Genomic DNA, 19,283 nt, shown 5'->3' with positions numbered 1-19,283 from the left:
GTGCCCCATTGGTCCTTCCAGCAAGGTGGTCCCCAACTAAATGAATGATGAGTTTGTAACCAAATGGACACTTATTGAATCTTTAACTCTTGATAGAATGAAACCAAATGAACCAATCAGAGTAAATATCTGCATTCATTAATGTAATACCAGAACAGAAGTCTACACAATTAGATGTAAAATAATTGTCATTTTGATCAACGTTTGCCTGTTATCTCTCCTAATGGTACCAACGTCAATACAGAATGGAATTGTGGACAAACTTTTATAGAAAATATGTTTTAGTCTCTAAATGTTCTGATGAATTGAAAATGGTGGACCCTGTTGTAAACAATTAAGTGTAATCCTGTATCAGTGTGCCTCCACAGACCACAGTAACAGTCTTTGTATTGAGTTGTGCTTTCATGTGAAATGTACCCATTCTGCAAACTGTTAATAAATACTGCAATCTTATCAAACGACAACAAAATATTCTAATAGTTTTGGGTCTGATTGAGTCGGCTATAATTCTCATCAAATGGTGGTCCGTGGCTCAAATGGGTCTGAGAGGCTAAATGTCATCAATGACAAATGGTGAACACTCACCTAGGTTGCAGAGTGGACAGTGATGACTTCTGTTTCCACTGTAGATTCTTGTAGAAGCTTTTTTTGTTTTTCACCAGCCAGGTAAAAACACTGACGAGTCTAGTCTACTCGATGTCCATGTCAATTAAATGTTACATTACGAGTTATTCATTAAAACAAACGGCTTGTTGTAAGTTACAAACACTAGCAGGCACGTGTTGGGAGTTGGCGTGTGTGCGTTTACTTTTTTTTACCAGAAGGTGGGGTGGTGCGACCTGAGGACTTAAATTGCATGCACATGCGCATCCCGTGCACCGCAGCTCAAGGAACCCCCCCCCCCACACACACACACACACACACACACACACACACACACACACACACACACACACACACACACACACACACACACTTACACTTACACACGCACACAAACACAAACGCACGCGGCACACAATTTATTCATTAATTCGTTCGTTCGTCCGTCCGTCCGTCCGTCCGTCCGTCCGTCCATTCATTCATTCAGAATCATTCATTCATTAATTATTTCGTTCGTTCGTTCGTTCGTTCATTCATTCATTTCATGACAGACTGAATGACGTTATAGGCTATATGGCTGCATTGAAGTGTATGATTCAACTTTTTATGGTTTATATTAAATTGTTTTAAAATGTTAGTGTTATAGTAGGCCTATAGTCTATAGAGTAGCCTAAAACATAATTTAAAAAAGCAAAGTAACTTATGGGGGCAAATTAATCGCAATATTTCTTATTTCTGTGATTTCTTCTTCCTGTGAAGCACTTTACAATTTACAATTTAGGCATTTAGCAGACGCTCTTAATCCAGAGCGATTTACAGTAAGCAAGTACAAAAAACATGGTAGGCCTAATACATGTGGCTACCTGCCACAATGCAGTCTGCTGTTCCCTTTGAGTAACCACATTGATACAAAAATAGAATACAAAAAATAAAATAACAGGAGATTTGTCTATTGTTTATTTTGCTGTTGTTTATCTCTAGACGTTCTAATGTTTATGAACCACAATGGAAGCAAGTTTCTGGCTCTTCTGTCATTATCTATTCGGCCTTTTGAGAACAGCATGCACAGTGGCTCACTGGATACAGAGCCTGCCTGGGAATCAGGAGGCTGCAGGTTCAAGTCCTGGCTCTGACATAGTGTCCCACATTGCTCTCTGAAACCATGAACTATAGTAGGCCTATTTTGTTTTTTCATGAATGTCATCTTTTTTTCCTCCAAAATCACGAAAAATGACATGCTATAGTATGCCGTCCGAAAACATGGACTATAGTATTGTCAAGATGGTCAAGATGGTCAAGATGGTTGTTACATTCCCAATGTCTAGGGGTTATTAAAGGATGCAACAAGGCTGGCAAGTGAACTGATGTTTATTCACGGTGCTTCAATAAGGTTTATACAAGACAGAAGATATGCAATAAATTACAATGAGTAAATATATAATATGGGAGTATATATATATATATATCTATAATCTTCTTATCTAGACAACCTGCAAGGACTAATAACGATAATTGAATGGGTTTCCAACCAAATCAAATATAGGGGCTGAGCCCTCTACTCGAGTTGAGTTGAGTTACAAGTTCAAGGTAAATGTTATTTAAATTATATAATATCCAAAAATGGCTGTATGGTGCAACCCAGAGAAACAAACTAAAATAACTATACCTACTCTAATTGCAAATGAACCCTCTACCTAAACCTAACAAATGATCAAACTATAACTAACTACTCTACTCTAACTAATGCCTAAGAAAAGAATGACTGTTACAAAAAGCAAGCAAATGATACCAATACCACTTAAATCAACGTAAGTATAATTACTTGTAACATCAACTGCGAGACAGGCATGATATATAGACACTCAGGGCACTCCACACATGTGAGTCCCTAGTGTTGGCTTTTTAATAATGTTAGACTGAGTCACAATGCCAACGAGCTCACGTCACAGCTGCGCTTAAATAGGCTTCCACAGGCTGGCCCTCTGCTTGATGATAGGCTCACGGTGAGGAGGTGGGCAGGTGGAAGGTGGATGGTTCTCCGCCTCCGAGCACCGCAGCATCAGCCAAACCTGTGAAAATCGTGCTTTGAATCAGCTGCTTCCTATTGTTTGAATTAAAGCAGGCTTTGTTTCGATAGAGGAATGCTAGTTTTGGTCTCTGACACACTGTGGGAAATTTGTCACAGAGGTACAGGTTTTTCCATTTCTTGCCACAGGTTGTGTTTATGCATGGCCACCAGAGAGGCATTTCAGAGGTGTTTGCATCCCCTAGAGGCTGTCTAGTGGCCTGGGAGGAAAATGTAGGGGTTTACCGGTCGGTAGCGGATAGTAACTTATGGCATGTTGATGTTGCACTCACTGGTGTGTATTCATCAGGCCGGAACAACCAAACCCGAACCAAAATTCCCTGTGATCAAGGGCATCATCATTTTAGGGCCTAATTAAAAGCCTTGATACGGCGTGAATCCGACACGTTTCTTCAAGTACTTCTTGGACTATAGTTTGTTTGGTTTATCCATCTTTTATGCCAACTCGTGGCGACTGGCGAGACAAACAAAACAAAGTGACGGCGAAAAAACAACTTTACCGGAATGAGATGTTTTATATATATATATTAGATTTTACCATCCGGTTTATACCACGCCTAGACTGGATCACACGGACGATTTAGGAACACAGACCAGGATTTCCTCTGAGGTGGGAAGGAAGTCTGGTGATGTACACTGTACAGGCCTAAGGTTTATGTCTAGAGACTACTACATCTATTCAACTAACTAACTAACTCAAACTAAGTCAACTAAATTGTGTTGTATATTATGGAACATGTGAAGCTGTTCACATGAAGTTTACCTAACTTTGCTACTATAGGGACAAAATGCACATGTAGGCCTACATATGTTACTATTTTATTTTATTTTCTACTCTTTGAATTGCACTCTTATTCTATCCCTTTGTTTGCTGTGTTTTGTTGTTTTGAATGTTATGCTATCTATATGCTGCTGCATTGTCTGTAAGGAAGCCAAACAAAAATACGTTTCACTCTTATGAATATGTACCTGTCCTGTAGCCTACACAAGATGTAACAATGAAGTTCAACCCGGCTTGAACCTTGAACCCCTCTTTGGGCCTAATGCGGAAACAAAAATATGCAGTATCACAGCCACATTGAACATGTCTGACCAACCTCTGACCAAGCTGAACAAGCCGATAGTCAGAACATCTCATCAGAGGTGCAAGACCAGCCAAAATAAGTTCTGCATACCCATCCGAAACAAAGTCCTTCCCCACTGCTGGGCCTGGGAATGGTAGACGGCCATATGGTTCACTGTCTCCTTTGTTTCCCTCATCTTGGTAGCTGAACATATACAGTAGAACTTGTGAACATGAGAACAGCAGTATACTCTGAGGTCCCTGCAGCTAGTGCACTAAGGTTTTCACAATTGTCCTCATAGGCTGCTCGTTGTTGCATTCATGAATTGCTCACCATTGTTGGGTGAGTTATGCAGAGTGGGTAAATAAATCAACATACTTGTATGAGCGAGTGACAAGTATCCCTTCTTGGATATACTGTACATACCTGTATGAGCGCTTTGACAAATAACCCTTTTTATTACATACTTGTATGAGCCCACGACAAATGAGGTTTCTGGCTGGAATCTGCACAGCAGTATGAGCGCATAACAAATGAATCTTCTTGAACCTTGAATACACGCATGCCCAGCTTTGTGTTTTTGTGTGTACCACATAGTGATGATTTTATTGGCTGAGCACGGAATGTGTACCACAATTTTGTGATGATTTTATTGGCTGAGCACGGAATGTGATGATGTATGATGAGCACCACACACTTCACACTAGTGTGATTGTTATGTATGCACATGTTACTGTAATGTGTTCTTAACTAGCTGTCGCTTGTGAGAGATCCACAATGGAAATAAGTCTCTTTATTGTGACATCCTCAAACTGCTGTAACCCTGTGGTTTTATTGCAAATAAATCAAAGCACCTCAAACCTCATGAAAATGGCCTGATAAGGCATAGTTATTTGTCACTTTAAGTTAAAGGGGCTCCAGTCAGTCAGTAGTGGACGTGGACGTAAAAAAAAAAGCGCCTCTCCAGTTCCCTTGTCAATGGCGTCCCATGATGTGTTACCACAGAGGACCTGGGAGTCTTTGGTGACACTCACTCTTGGCCTGCGGCTCTTGACCTCTGTGCCCCGTCGATGGGTGGCTGATTAGTGAGGCTTGGCACTTGCACTGCTCTGCCGGACGTCGGAGGCTTCTTGAGGCCGCCTGTCTGCGGCCAAATATGCCCAGATATGGAGATGATTGGCATCATCATCACATCACTGAAGGGTTCAGCTGTACCAAATATGGAGTTCCACACGGCTTCAGGCTGGCCTCTAAATACTCTGATTACTGATCACTCCGAGTTCTGCACTGATGAATGTGTTGAATGTATCCATAGAATCAACCTCCTAGGTTGTAAATGCAATTACTCGCCATGTTGGACGCTGGTTTGTTAGGAATAGAGGTGATTCCGAAAAGGGCAGTAAGAGAGAGGGTCATGGTCAGTTGGCTCACCCACATTTGGGCATTTCTCACAGTAAATGCACTATTTTTGTGAAATTACATATTTATATACATTTAAAGAATGTTGTACGACACCATACCATCATTCTAAGCCTCGGCCGGCCCGATACGATAATGTCCCATTCCCCGTTTCAGTATGTAGAACACTTGGGCAGCTGGTCCCCCATCAGGACCTGTCTCTCCACTCCGCTCTCCGAGATGGCCGCCAGCCTGATGACCCCTCCGCTGGAGCCGTCCCTCTCCATGGCCAGGGCCAGGGCGCTGGCAGTGAGCTTTATGCACTCTTCCTTGGTCATCCCAGACTTGTAGTTTGAATCCATGAAGCCGTAGATGTAGGTGCTCCCGCTTCCTCCGATGGAGACGGGCTGTCTGACCATCATCCCCCCTAAGGGCACGGAATACACCTGCCCCCCTTTCCTCTTGTCCCACCCCGCCACTATGATCCCGGCGCACAGGTCCTCTCTGTAGCCGTAGCAGATCCTTTGGAACAGGTTGGCCGCCGTCGCCACCAGCGGAGGTTGGTTCATCTCGATGCTGTGGAGGCCCAGCTGATAAGCCACCATGTCCGCAACGGCCTGGGTGTCGGAGGCCGAGCCGGACCGGCAGCAGAAGATGCGGTCGTGGATGGGCGTCAGCTTGTCCGTCACTCTGTTGGCGATGTACGAACCGCTGGTCGTACGGGAGTCGGCCCCGATCACTACCCCGCCATCGTATTCGACGGCCATTATGCTGGTTCCGGTGCTGACCTCTGTCCCGGACCAGTCCGGTAGAAGGTCATTGTGACAAACATTGGGTTGAAACATTATGTTGCAGGACCTATCGGCTTCTGAGGAAGCTCGGACCCAAAAATTACCTTTACATACCTCTGGTCTGACAACACACGCAACATAAAACCGTTGCCCCTAACAACAGCGATTTGTGCAGGAGGCGTTCGTCCATGGCTTTTGCATTGTATACCGGCGCCATTACCGCCATATCATCATCGCCCCCAGGCGTCTTACTGGTATCGTAAATGGTTTTCCTCTTTGAAGAGGCTTTGTATGTATAGTCGCCGGAACCAGGCCGGACCCTTGGCGCATTCCTGGGAGTCTGGATGTTCCGGGGACGCCACCCCCACACGGTAACTGTGTCATTTCTGGACCATTTCGGACACAGGGCGGATCGCTGGAACCGGGCCAACACCCTGGATGCGTTCCTGTGGGTCTGGAACTTCTGGGGACCCCCCTGGGGACCCCCACACAGAGGTGCAGCACTCACTTCACATGGGTGTGATTGTTTACCTTCCATACAATCATGTTACTGCATATCTGTTGATCATTTTGTACAGAAAGAACAGATAAAGTATATTTACCACTTTTTAGAATGTCAACAACTCTTCACCATCATGGACAGTAAGGCACTCCTGACTGGGAATACTCATAAGGATTCAGTGCCATCTAGTGGTTTTTTTATGAACATACTTTTCCACTTGGCTACATAATGTGAAAAATTGTTTTGAGAATACCATGTCGTAAAATAATAAATAAACGGGTTATAAACAAGGTTCTTGAAATTATTGCAGTGTTGTAAAGACATAACATTTTTAATTAAATAAAAGTTGAAGGATACTATACTACACTATTCCCAGTGCAGGTAGTGCATTTTTCTCCGGAGGATGTATGGTTGAAACCTCGGACCAGGCTAGGCATAGTGTCTCAGGTGGAGTGTGTTGACAATGATCAGACAGAGGTGCGCTTCCAGCGTATTGCAGCTGATCAGGAAGAAGTAACTGTTGACCAGAAAGAGAGGCAGATCACAGATAGTGTCATTCAGGCAGTACTGGGTCGGCTACACATAGGTATAGCACAGAGAAAGAGCAGGCACAGTTAGCTGTACTTCTAGCCCAGTTCAGATGTGTTTGCTTTCCAAGATGAGGACCCATGGGTTACACTGACTGAGTCAAACATAAGATCCACTTGGTGGATGACGACGTGCCTGTGGCACAGCCATACCGCCATATACCACCCACACAGTATAACGAGGTTAGGGAGCACATCACCAAGGCAGGAGGGTATGCAATGTCCCCACGGGCAGCTTTCATGACAGGCAAAAGTTGTGTTTGTTTGCCTTCTCCATAATGGCAAGCTTGTCCTTGAATTTGAGTAGTTTGACGATAATACTGTAGGTCTTGGTCTAAAGTGGTTAAAAGTTCACTGGGTGTGCCAGGGTTGGGTATCGATGGTGTACACACAATGAAGTACAAAAGTTGGTATCAAAATGTAACAAAAGTATAGAGCGTATAGAGTATAGAATGTCCCATTTCACAAGTTTTCTAATGTATACACATCTTTTGAAAAGAGCTATAGTGAGAGAAAGTAGAATGCATGGCCCAAGACCCTGCTTTTGTAGCTGGAGTGCTAATAAAGCTTAAGAATCTGTCAGGCTAGCGGGACATGACAGCCCATTTAGGCTTTGTTCGATTACAACATAGTGTTGCTCGCACAACTTCCTGATCCTGACACACTGGGTTCACCTCGACAGCCACAGACCATTAGTCTCTATCACTCTCTCTCACACACACGCACAACACACACACACACACACACACACACACACACACACACACACACACACACACACACACACACACACACGAAACAGTACTGTAAGTCAGTGTTGGGGAGTATTAAGCTACATGTAGCTGAGCTACGTAGCTGAGCTACATTTTGCTGTAGCTTGTGGTATTTTAGCTACATTCATATTTGTGTACCTCGTCAAGTAGCTCAGCTACCTTTTGGGTAATTTTTTGTAGCTTAGCTACTCAAGTTACAAGCTACAATTTTGGGCAATAACATGAAAGAAATATATTAATTTTGACCATTGGTTGCTGTGTTAATTCTTGTACTAGAACCCCCTTTGAAAAATCAAGGACTGTTCCTTTTTCTGATTGCTTTGAGGGCATATCAGCACTTGACAGCTGCCTCTAATTGGCCTCTGATTGGCCCTGGTATCACAGGGTGGGAGGGGTCTCCCAGGGGGGAGCAGGGGTCTCCTAGAGGGGAGGAGGGGTCTCCCAGAGGGGAGCAGGGGGAGGAGGGGTCTCCCAGAGGGGAGCAGGGTGGGGGGGTCTCCCAGAGGGGAGCAGGGGGAGGAGGGGTCTCCCAGAGGGGAGCAGGGTGGGTGGGTCTCCCAGAGGGGAGCAGGGTGAGGAGGGGTCTCCCAGAGGGGAGCAGGGTGGGGGGGTCTCCCAGAGGGGAGTAGGGTGAGGAGGGGTCTCCCAGAGGGGAGCAGGGTGGGGGGGTCTCCCAGAGGGGAGCAGGGTGAGGAGGGGTCTCCCAGAGGGGAGCAGGGTGGGGGGGTCTCCCAGAGGGGAGCAGGATGAGGAGGGGTCTCCCAGAGGGGAGCAGGGTGGGGGGGTCTCCCAGAGGGGAGCAGGGTGAGGAGGGGTCTCCCAGAGGGGAGCAGGGGGAGGAGGGGTCTCCCAGAGGGGAGCAGGGTGGGAGGGGAATCCCAGAGGGGAGCAGGGGGAGGAGGGGTCTCCCTGAGGGGAGCAGGGTGGGAGGGGTCTCCCAGAGGGGGGGAGGGGTCTCCCAGAGGGGAGGAGGGGTCTCCCGCATGTACATTCTCAATTTAACGCTGAAAAATAAAAAGTAGCTGAGCTACTTTGAGCTACTTTTTCCATGTAGCTGTAGCTTTACAAGCTACATCTCTCCAGGGGTAGCTATGTAGCTTGATCAAGCTACTGCCATGGTGAGCTACTTGTAGCTTTACAAGCTACGCTTTCAAAGTAACTTGCCCAACACTGCTGTAAGTACACAGACACATGAAGCATACATTATTAGTAATTTGGGATGTGTTTATTTGTAACAGTAATACATGGTGGAATACGTAAATCAAGAAGAGGACCAAAAAGGGAAAGAAATCGTCTAAAAAGCCACTTGTAGAATGTATTCATAAAGATAAAAATAATGTGTCAATTTACATTAAGAAACCGTTAGCTGAGGTAAAGTTAAAACATGTCTAGAAATGTTTATGTACTCAAACAGCAATGCTTTCCCTTTTTATAATTCTGTGTCTGTGGCTCACGCTCTATTTTTGTCCATTTATTTATTTTGTTAATCAACGTCTTTAGTCCAAAAAGTTTCTCAGGTGAAATGGTGGGGACTCTGGCCATAAAATAGGGAGAGCCATTATTGGCATCACAGTTGGCGTACTTATAAGCAGAGGCTGCTTTGGCACGGACAGAGACACTATAAACAAAGGCTTACTGTATGACAGACCGACAGTATACTGTATGACAGACAGATACACCGACAGACAGACAGACAGACAGACAGGTGGAAAGATAGACAGACAGGTGGACATACAGACAAACATTTGGACAGGCAGAGCGTAGATCTGTGTGCGTGCGTGCGTGCGTGCGAGAGAGAGAGGGGTGTCACATTTGTGTACTTCAGTGGCCATCTGTTGCTCCACTTGGTTCTTGGTTATAAATCATTTAGCTGGGGACCCCATGGAATCCCCCAAGGACCCCCTGGAATCCCCCAAGAACCCCCGAGCGTCCCATGTCGATGACTAGTGGTACAGAGAATAGGGTTTGGAAAAGAGGAGGGAAGGGTTGGCGTACTGAGGGGCAGTTAGGATCAGAAAGAGGACATGGTTCAATGTGGATTGGGTTACAGAAACACAGTTACAGGAAATTGGGGATTATTTATGTTACAGGATTGGAGGGTTGTGGGGAGATATATTGGGACAGTATATGGGCCATGGGACAGTCAAATTGAGGCACAGGAGGGTTGGGATTGTGTACAGGAAGTTAAGACTACAGGATTAGGAAACAAAAGGCTACAGTAGAAGTGTAGCTGAGGGACATACAGACAAAATGGCCGGTGTGGTATACGTATACGATACGCGAGTGTAAATCATTGTTCAGCTAAAGGTATGAGGGTTAAGGACATCTGTCCTAGTGGATTATATGCATTGGGCTTTAAGCTTTGAGCTCATAGTGCTGGGGACTGAGGAATGCTGCGTGGTATAAGGTTGTATAGGACGATACAAGAACCGTGCATGAGAAGGAACAGAACAGCATTAGAGAAAGAACAATATTGGAGAGAAAGGGAGAGGAGGCAGAGGAGAGATAGCCTGGTTTTGGCCAGACACGTTCACTCACGCCTCCTCCGGGAGGAAGACTCAGGGAATCCACGTTATCAGTCTGGCCAAAGCCAGGAGACAGAGAGAGAGAGAGAGAGAGAGAGAGAGAGAGAGAGAGAGAGAGAGAGAGAGAGAGAGAGAGAGAGAGAGAGGGCAAACCATCAAAAACAGGAAGAATTAACCCTCTAACACCCAGCGTTGCTTTTTAGCAACAATTTTATTTTATTTAATTACTAAATTATTATAATTTTTTTCTGTTCTTTTTTCACCTAAATGTCATCAGTGAGGTTCATTGCAATGCCATTTCAATGACATTGGTCATGATATTTGCATATAAATACCCCCCACAGAGGCTGAAATTCACACAAATTAAAAATGTCTGGACTCTGTGCGATTTTGAACATTTTTTAACCTAAGACTTTTGACCTTTACCCTAATAAAAGTAGGTAAAATAATTGTAATATATGTTTTTTTGTGATCATTAGAATGTCTAGAACATGTTTTATTCATTATTGTGAAAGATATCCCCCAAATGTAAATTATGATTTTTTTATATTATTATATAAGTATTATATAATTATTATAAATTTTCCATCAAACTTTATTTTTTTATTTTTTTTAACATATGTTTTAGTGTCAGTCATAGTAGTACAAAGTAGTAGTAAGGTTGAAATCTATTTTTTGCAAGTAGAAATTAATGCGGGTGTTAGAGGGTTAAACACGTTGGTATTGCTTGGGTAACATCTATAGTAGTTTTGCATATAACTGAAAGCTTTCCTATTTTATGGCACAGAGGTTTCCGGTGGACAAAAAAAAGAATGGTTGTTGTTATTATCGTTATTTACAAAATGAGTTTGGCAAACCAACGATCATAATGCCTTAAAGCCATGTTGACCCTATAATTCCTATAGAGCATTGACCCCAGCGGCTTTGATTGACTTACAAAATAAAAATTTCCATTTTTCAATTTGTTCAGTTTTCTATTTTTTTTTTTGTGTTCTTTTTTCTGTTTTCATCCGTATTGTACAAAAGCTATAGAGAATGAACAGTTCAATCACAGAATCTGTTTTGTCTTGCGATGTCCGTTCCCTCTCACAGAGTCCATCCCTTTATTATGTCTGGGTCCTCCAGCTGAGAGTCTGAGAGTCTATCTGCGAGGAGAGACATTTGGCGAATCATCGTCCGTCCTTCCGTGTGTGTGTGTGTGTGTGTGTGTGTGTGTACATGTACGCGAGTGAGAGATTACTTGATGCCTCTGTGTGTGTGTGATTTCATGTGCAAAATGTCTATGCACATAATTATGTTTGTGTGTAGTCTCAGATTTAGACTCTCATCGATGTATTTTATCGATTCTGACATTTTCAATCTACGAGAGTCTAAGGTCTCTCTCCAGACGGCCTCCGCGGAGCTCTGAACATGTACAAATGCAAAGATACAAGGTGCTGCCCCGACTGTATTAGGCTGTCTGTTTGAACAGAAGTTTAAGCGAAAGGGGGCGCTTAAACCAGAAAAAACAATAGAGATTCCGAGACAGAATAAAACACTTTCTTTTATTGAAAACTATACGAACCCACGGGTCTCAAACGCATTCCACGCATAAATCAAGCATGGTAAGCACCTTATATTTTGCATTTGTACATGTTCAGAGCTCCGTGGAGGCAGCGCCCACCATGGGGCGAGAGGCGTAGATTGAGCATGTCAGAATCGATAAAATGCATCTACGAGAGTCTAAATCTTAGGCTAGTTTGTGTGCATAATGCATGTGTGTGTGTGTGTGTGTGTGTGTGTGTGTGTGTGTGTGTGTGTGTGTAGACTAGCATGTCGTCTCTGCCGGGTGGAAACCTGTCCCAAACTGTGATTCAAATTTAAAAAATGGCAAAAGTAGCAGACAAGCTCAAATCTGCTATACTTTTGAGGCGTTTTGTGTGAACCCCCCCAACACACACACACACACACACACACACACACACACACACACACACACACACACACACACACACACACACACACACACACACACACACACACACACACTCCTTCTGTAAATATATTTTACTGCTCCTAGATTTGATGAAGTCTTGTACAGTACTGTATGTCTCTGTTTGTCTTGATGAATTGAATATACAGCCACCATGGAAACAAGCCCTCGGGGCTTCTGTTATCTTTTAGCATCAGTACTGTACCTCTGCACTTTTTGCAAACTGTATTCAATCAATCAATCCAACAGGTTTACATACAAATTTAAAATAAACACACACAAAAAGTTTGAATATGGAGATAAGAGGTTTTTGCACGGCAGAGACGATACGGTGTGTCTACGTGTGTGTTGTGTGCACGCATTTTCAAATTTGTGTCTGTGTCCTATGCTTGTGTGCGAGTGTATTCATGTCTGTGTGTGTGTGTGTGTGTGTGTGTGTGTGTGTGTGTGTGTGTGTGTGTGTGTGTGGCTGGGTGTGAGTTGCTCCCAGAGAGTCTTGTTTCTGCATAGTGATCCAAGCAGACACTCACGTGAAGGGGAAGAAAACACCCAAACCAACCAATCAATCGATCAGACATTGGCGATCCCGACCAGTCCTGATAGGACCATTGAAGTCTATAGCTCCTCCCACAGGATCTCCTCTTTTTTGCGGACGCTGATTCCGTCCATTTATATGAATAGATGATCGCTTAAAGAATCAATCACTGTCCGTGTGTGTCCGTGTGTGTCCGTGTGTGTCCGTGTGTGTGTGTGTGTGTGTGTGTGTGTGTGTGTATGTGTGTGTGGGTGCAATCCCTCCATGGCAGCACAGTCAGTCAAAGACATAGATGGTTGGAGGCGGAGAAAGGAATTTGAAAACCAGCAAGGGGGCGTGGGAGGGGGGGGTTGGGTGGGGGAGGCTGGGGGGTGGTTGGGGGGAGGGGAGAGGAGAGGAGAGGAGAGGAGAGGAGAGGAGAGGAGAGGAGAGGAGAGGAGAGATCCACCTCAGTGATTGATATCCTTCCCTGTCTAGAGTAAATCACCAAGAGTGCTCCCCCCCCCCCCCCTCCCCTCTCTCTCCTCTAAGCCCTCAGATGGAGCAGAGAGGACTGTGGAGGACGCACGTACAGCAGAAGGACTGAGGAGGTGGAGGTGTGTGTGTGAGACTGGAGGCTCCTCCAGGGAGGTCGTTAGACAGAGGAGAGGAGAAGGAGGTCAGCCAGGCAGGCAGTCACTGCTGCTGCTGGTCAGGGGCAGCGCTGTGGTGAACGAGGAGAGATATGCCTCATGCCAACACACACACGCACACACACACACACACACACACACACACACACACATGCGCGGCTGCACGCGCACAGCTTCGAGTGGTGTCTTTTCCTCCAGTTCGCCAGCTTGCGGTCAGGTCTTCCTGTGTGTCTGTTTATTTCTTCCCTTTGTTGATCTGGGCATAGAGAGGGTCTTTCCCCTTCTTCTGAGAGAGAGAGACAGAGAGAGAGAGAGAGAGAACAAAGCAAAAATAGAATCAATGAAATGAATTAGCATTTTTCCCATGCAGCTTGTCACTTTTGACTTGTTTTGTTTAATGTGTCTATGCATGTGAGTGACCAACCCGCCATGTTAAATTGTGCATGCTTATACTTGGCCAATAAAATGGATTCTAGGGCATGGCCATAAAGATCTTCTGATTCTATACACTATACAGGCATGGCCATAAAGATCTGATTCTATACGGTCATGGCCATAAAGATCCGTCGTAATGATTTCAACTCAAGTCGGGAAAGGTTTCATATCCTTCCACTCGCGGTATAGCTGCTCGAATTGGTATTGATTTCCAACACAATGACACTCATTTTATTCAGGTTTTGATTTCTAGATGGTACAAAATCTGTACCACCTGGACATCCCCTACGCAGTAAAAGTGTACATTTGTGTACAAATTGTACAAAGGGTACAAATTAAACATTTTTTTATACTCTTTAGGGAGGCAAACCTGTTGAAACTGACATAATTTAAGTAGAATGGATTTATAAATCTGTTTAATTCTGTTGACAACCAGAGGGAGAGGATGGTGGTCATATTTCCCATCATGATTTGTAATAATTTGGGCAACTTTTCACTGTTAAATCTCACCATGAAATTAAGAAATGCAATTATCATAACCGTGAACATTTTGAAGTTCCAACTTCTACATTGACTGAAGTTGGGACTTTTATCCAGCAGATGGCAGTAGCGCATTGCAGGAGGCTAAAATTGTGTCCCATGCTTTTAAAGAGCTCTCTCTCTCTCTCTCCCCCCTAGAACAAACACGTGACTTTGTTATGAGTCTATCCAAATATCGTGTCCAAAACTGTTACTGTCAGGACCGGACTAGACAGTCTGGCAATTCTGGCAGATGCCAAAAGGGCTGGCAAGTCATGGGGCCGGGGCTGAGCCAAAACAAAAATAAAAAGTAATAGTGACGATATAATGTGTGTGTGCTTGGCTGCGTGTAATCTTTGTGTTTGCAGTCAAGCATATTCCTTCCACCCACTCCCACCTCCTCAGACCAACATGGACTAGTTGTTGAGGACTGTGAACTGTGAAGGACCAGTTATGAGTCACTATGATCTCTCTTAGTGAGAGAAATCTATGAAAATCTGGGAACTAAATCGTTACCAAGAAATTTCTTCACCAATGTGTTTCTAAAGGTGTCTAATAACATGTACTAAAAGTTTGAAACTCAACTCCTGTGGGAAATTGAGTTATTAGCACAATATGTGACCATACCCATAACATCCTATATAAAGCCAAAAAGTCCAAATTTCATCATTCTTTAAGTAGCATGTGACATATGAAACTAGGGTTTTTTCATGATTCTGAATCCATTCCAAGCATTAGTTTTGCACAAAAAACACTCCTTGGGCTAAATTAGGCCATATCCACTTGATCAAATGTGCTGACCTCATCACGTTTGTGATGACTGCTATGGCCGTTTTCCTCCCAAGGAGTGTTTTTTGTGCAATTGTGAAATGTCTTGGTAACGATTTAGTTCCCAGATTGGTCAAATACCTGATAAAATGCCCTTACTATCTGTATAAGGAGACTCTTTCACAACGCAAAGGTCACAGTCACTCCATAATGGCTCTGTGTTTGATTATCATACACACCATTACGACCAGCCGAAAACCTTGTTCCCAGGATTTATCATAAAAGAGAAACAAGGAATTGGGATACCTGCAGCTGTCAAAACTAAAGTTAGGGGACAACACCAGAGGGAGTGCCACTGATCTCATCCCCCCAGATCCGGCACAAACATGTAATGCATGTGGAATGGCCTATACCACTATAGCCATCATGTGGTCAGCTAAAACTGTGGAGGTCTTTGCCAAGGCCCATCCCAGAGAGAGGTGACAAGCAAGTGATAGCAACACACTGCTCATCCCCAGCTCCATGTCCACACCCCTAGCAGCCCTGTCAGCCCTGTCACTGCGTCATCCATGCCACACTGGTGCCAACAAGGCCTCCAGCTCGCCGTCCCCATCAATCCTACCCGACGGAGGGGAGAGATGGGGAGAGTGGAAGGGGCACGGGGATGAGGGGAAGACTGATGGTCCCCTGGAGAACACCCACAGGCCCATGGCCAAAACATTCTGGGGCCAGTCGGTGCGTGTGTGTGGGTGACCATTTTGTGTGTGAGACATTTTGTGTGTGTGTCTGTGTGTGTGTGTGTGTGTGTCTGTGTGTGTGTGTGTGTGTGTGTGTGTGTGTGTGTGTGTTTGTGCGTGTGTGAGACGGGGCCCTTGGGCTCTCCTCGGTGCCAGCGGAGCGATGTGAGACTGCTCAGTGAACCATGGAGACCATTTCAAGGCTGAAACCCGACAGCATGAGCTGGACATGATGAGAGAACCCACACACACACACACACACACACACACACACACACACACACACACACACACACACACACACACACAGTAAACACTAAAACAGTTACACTCCCACTGGTCCAACATATCGTCGCTGTCGGGCAGGAACCTCTTATCTCATTTTTTTTTTTCTTTTTGTTTTTGGGGGGGGGGGGTGAATTAACAGCCTACTTGATCATACTACAGCATCAAACAAAACAAAAGCATCAAAAGTAGCAGGTCCGCAAGCTCGAAGCGCGGCCCAAAGCGATGTGACGCCTTTCTAGCTTGCCGGTCTGATCTGATGACTTTTTTTTCATAATTTGATTTTAATCCTGAAAAGTTACCGTTTTGGACATATGAGGTTTCCAGACTGACAGAGTCTGCCTGGACCTTACTGAGCGGAGGAGGACAGGAGGCAAAACAGAACGCCAGCCAACAGTATGCACGGCTGCACACACACGCACGCACGCACGCACGCACGCACGCACGCACGCACGCACGCACGCACGCACGCACGCACGCACGCACGCACGCACGCACACACACACACACACACACCAGCCTTGGCTCAGACATGGTGCACAGGTGGCTGCGGTGGCCGTCGCAAGTGCACTGGGCTGGGTTTTCGTATGCACATGTAGGTGTGGCTGGCGTGCACACGAACGCGTGCATGCGTGTGTGGTTGAGCGTTTATACGCACACGTGTGTGTGTACTGTCTGTCTTGGAGGATGTCTAAAGTAGTTGTGATTGAGCGGGTAAACACCATAGTATGTGGGCGTACTGTAGCGTCATTGGACCGTGACCAGAGGGATAAAAACATGTGTGAACAGGCTGCCGTTTGGCGCTGTCAGTCCAGAGCCAAACGTTATCCCTCGTGCCATTTCTGTATTTTTTATTTATTTAGGCCTTCTGCCCCTCCTGCCTATAGCAGCCTCTTCCCTCTGCCTTCCCTCTGCCTTCCCTCTTCCTTCTGCCCCTCCTGCCTATAGCAGCCTCTTCCCTCTGCGTGATGCTAGCTAGAGGGACGACGGCCAAAACCACCCTCTCTGTCTCTGCCTTGTGAGGATTAACAGGACTTCAAGGCATCTTGTGTTTTTTTAATTAATGCCAATTATGTCCGGGCAGTCATTAAACCTGGCACCCCGGTATTAAGTGATGAAAACACAATCATTAAAAATTTCCCCAGCGTCGGACCGAGTGCCAGCAGCTATCATTATGACGCCAGCAGTGGAGGAGCTGTGTGTGTGTATGTGTGTGTGTGCGTGTGTGTGTGTGTGTGTGTGTGTGCATGTGTGTGTGCATGTGTGCGTGTGTGCGTGCGTGCGTGCGTGCGTGCGTGCGTGTGTGCGTGCGTGCGTGTGTGCGTGTGCGTGCGTGCATGTGTGTGCGTGTGCATGCATGCGCGTGCACTGCACACGCCTGGGTGATGACGCAGGGTGTGGAGGCTGGGATGTACATGGCTTTTTCTTTGTGTGTGTCTGTGTGTGTTTGCGTGCGTGCGTGAAGCATTGAAATGACTGTGAATAATGTGTTTCAGACTATAATCTCTCTTATGTCCATATTCTAACTTTGTGGGAGGAGTGGGGGTGCAGAGGAGTGGGTGGAGGAGTGGGTGGAGGAGTGGGTGGAGGAGTGGGGGTGCAGGGGAGTGGGTGGAGGAGTGGGTGGAGGAGTGGGGGTGCAGGGGAGTGGGTGGAGGAGTGGGTGGAGGAGTGGGGGTGCAGGGGAGTGGGTGGAGGAGTGGGTGGAGGAGTGGGGGTGCAGGGGAGTGGGTGGAGGAGTGGGTGGAGGAGTGGGGGTGCAGGGGAGTGGGTGGAGGAGTGGGTGGAGGAGTGGGGGTGCAGGGGAGTGGGTGGAGGAGTGGGTGGAGGAGTGGGTGGAGGAGTGGGGGCGCAGGGGAGTGGGTGGAGGAGTGGGTGGAGTAAATCTGCATTACTGTAAACACAAAGATACACGCAAGTACAAACATTATATCGTTGCTGTCGTGTGCAAACCTCTTGCCTCCATATTCTAATGTTTTGTGTTTATTTCGTAAATCAACACCCCACCCCTAGTTACTTATTGTTGACGGGCGGGACAGGCACGGTTTGTCAAAATTGGACGGGTGCAGCGCTCTGGTTCACAGGCTTAGATGACGCTATAGCTATATAAGCCCTGGAGGTTTGGTTTATAAAGCTGCCTTTATAAACAGTTTTACGCACTTCTCCTGCACTGTGAATGTTAAGTATATTCACAGCTAAGTAGTGCGCGCATCACTTCTTCAAGCCCCCATCCTTATTTTCTATGCTGGACCGTTCTGGCTCACGTGAATTCATAGCTCCGTAAAAAAAAATGAAAAAAAGGCAGGGCGACATGCAAGTGTGTGACACTGAATCTGCACCAAACATACATTATGCATTAAAAGGGACAAGGAGGATACTTCGTTTTACATGAAAACCAAACATTGAGCATCACAATAGACATCCTGTTTCCCCCGTAGTAATATCACATACTTTTGGGGGAGCTTTTGTGCTGACAAAAGAGAGGGACAGCAGGATGTAATTAGGAGCACATCACAAAGGCGCCGACAAATGAGCACACGGGAGCATGTTCAAAGCACCATCCAAGGGCACGCACGTTTGTTGAACAATGTTGCACATGCTTATTCATAAACCCCATATACATGTAAAGCGAGGCAGTCACAACGGCAGCTTGGCGTACTTACATTATGCGCTCTCTCTGCGGGATGCCAGTGACAACAAAGAAACGCAAACACACGCCACACGTGCTTATAAACGTATGCATACAGTATGAGTACATGACGAGCCACACCGCACAGAGACACAGCCACATAGCCACACATCCCCACGTCTCCACGGTGAACACACACACACACGCACACACACGTCCACATGGAGTCAAATGTGTGCCGTCGAAACGGTGTGACAGCAGAGGGAGGGGGATGAAGGGTGGAGGAGAACAGTACATACAGCGCAGCGGGAGAGATGTACATACTGGAAGCAGAAACGCACAGAACTGACAGGGACGACAAGACGAGAGAAACAGTGAGAAGAAGGCCTAGATGAGGGGATGGGGGGGTGGGGGGGGTGGGGACTTCTCCTAGGGTTGGAAC

The 19,283-nt window shown here is 45.8% G+C and overlaps 1 protein-coding gene across 1 annotated transcript; it reads right to left on the bottom strand.

Annotated features, from left to right (window-relative positions):
- Nucleotides 1-5,324: 5,324 nt before the first annotated feature.
- LOC310860895 (proteasome subunit beta type-6-like) lies at nucleotides 5,325-5,996 on the bottom strand (the record flags this gene model as incomplete). Its single annotated transcript, XM_083768083.1, has 1 exon — nucleotides 5,325-5,996. One exon carries the CDS (start codon nucleotides 5,994-5,996, stop codon nucleotides 5,325-5,327), a length of 672 nt encoding a protein of 223 aa, XP_083624209.1.
- Nucleotides 5,997-19,283: the final 13,287 nt, after the last annotated feature.

This window comes from Protomyctophum parallelum (genome assembly GCF_964188405.1).
Source record: "Protomyctophum parallelum genome assembly, chromosome: 6".
Taxonomy (NCBI): domain Eukaryota; kingdom Metazoa; phylum Chordata; class Actinopteri; order Myctophiformes; family Myctophidae; genus Protomyctophum; species Protomyctophum parallelum.
The sequence above is the reverse complement of the archived record's forward strand: the minus strand, read 5'-3'. Positions and strand labels throughout refer to the sequence as shown.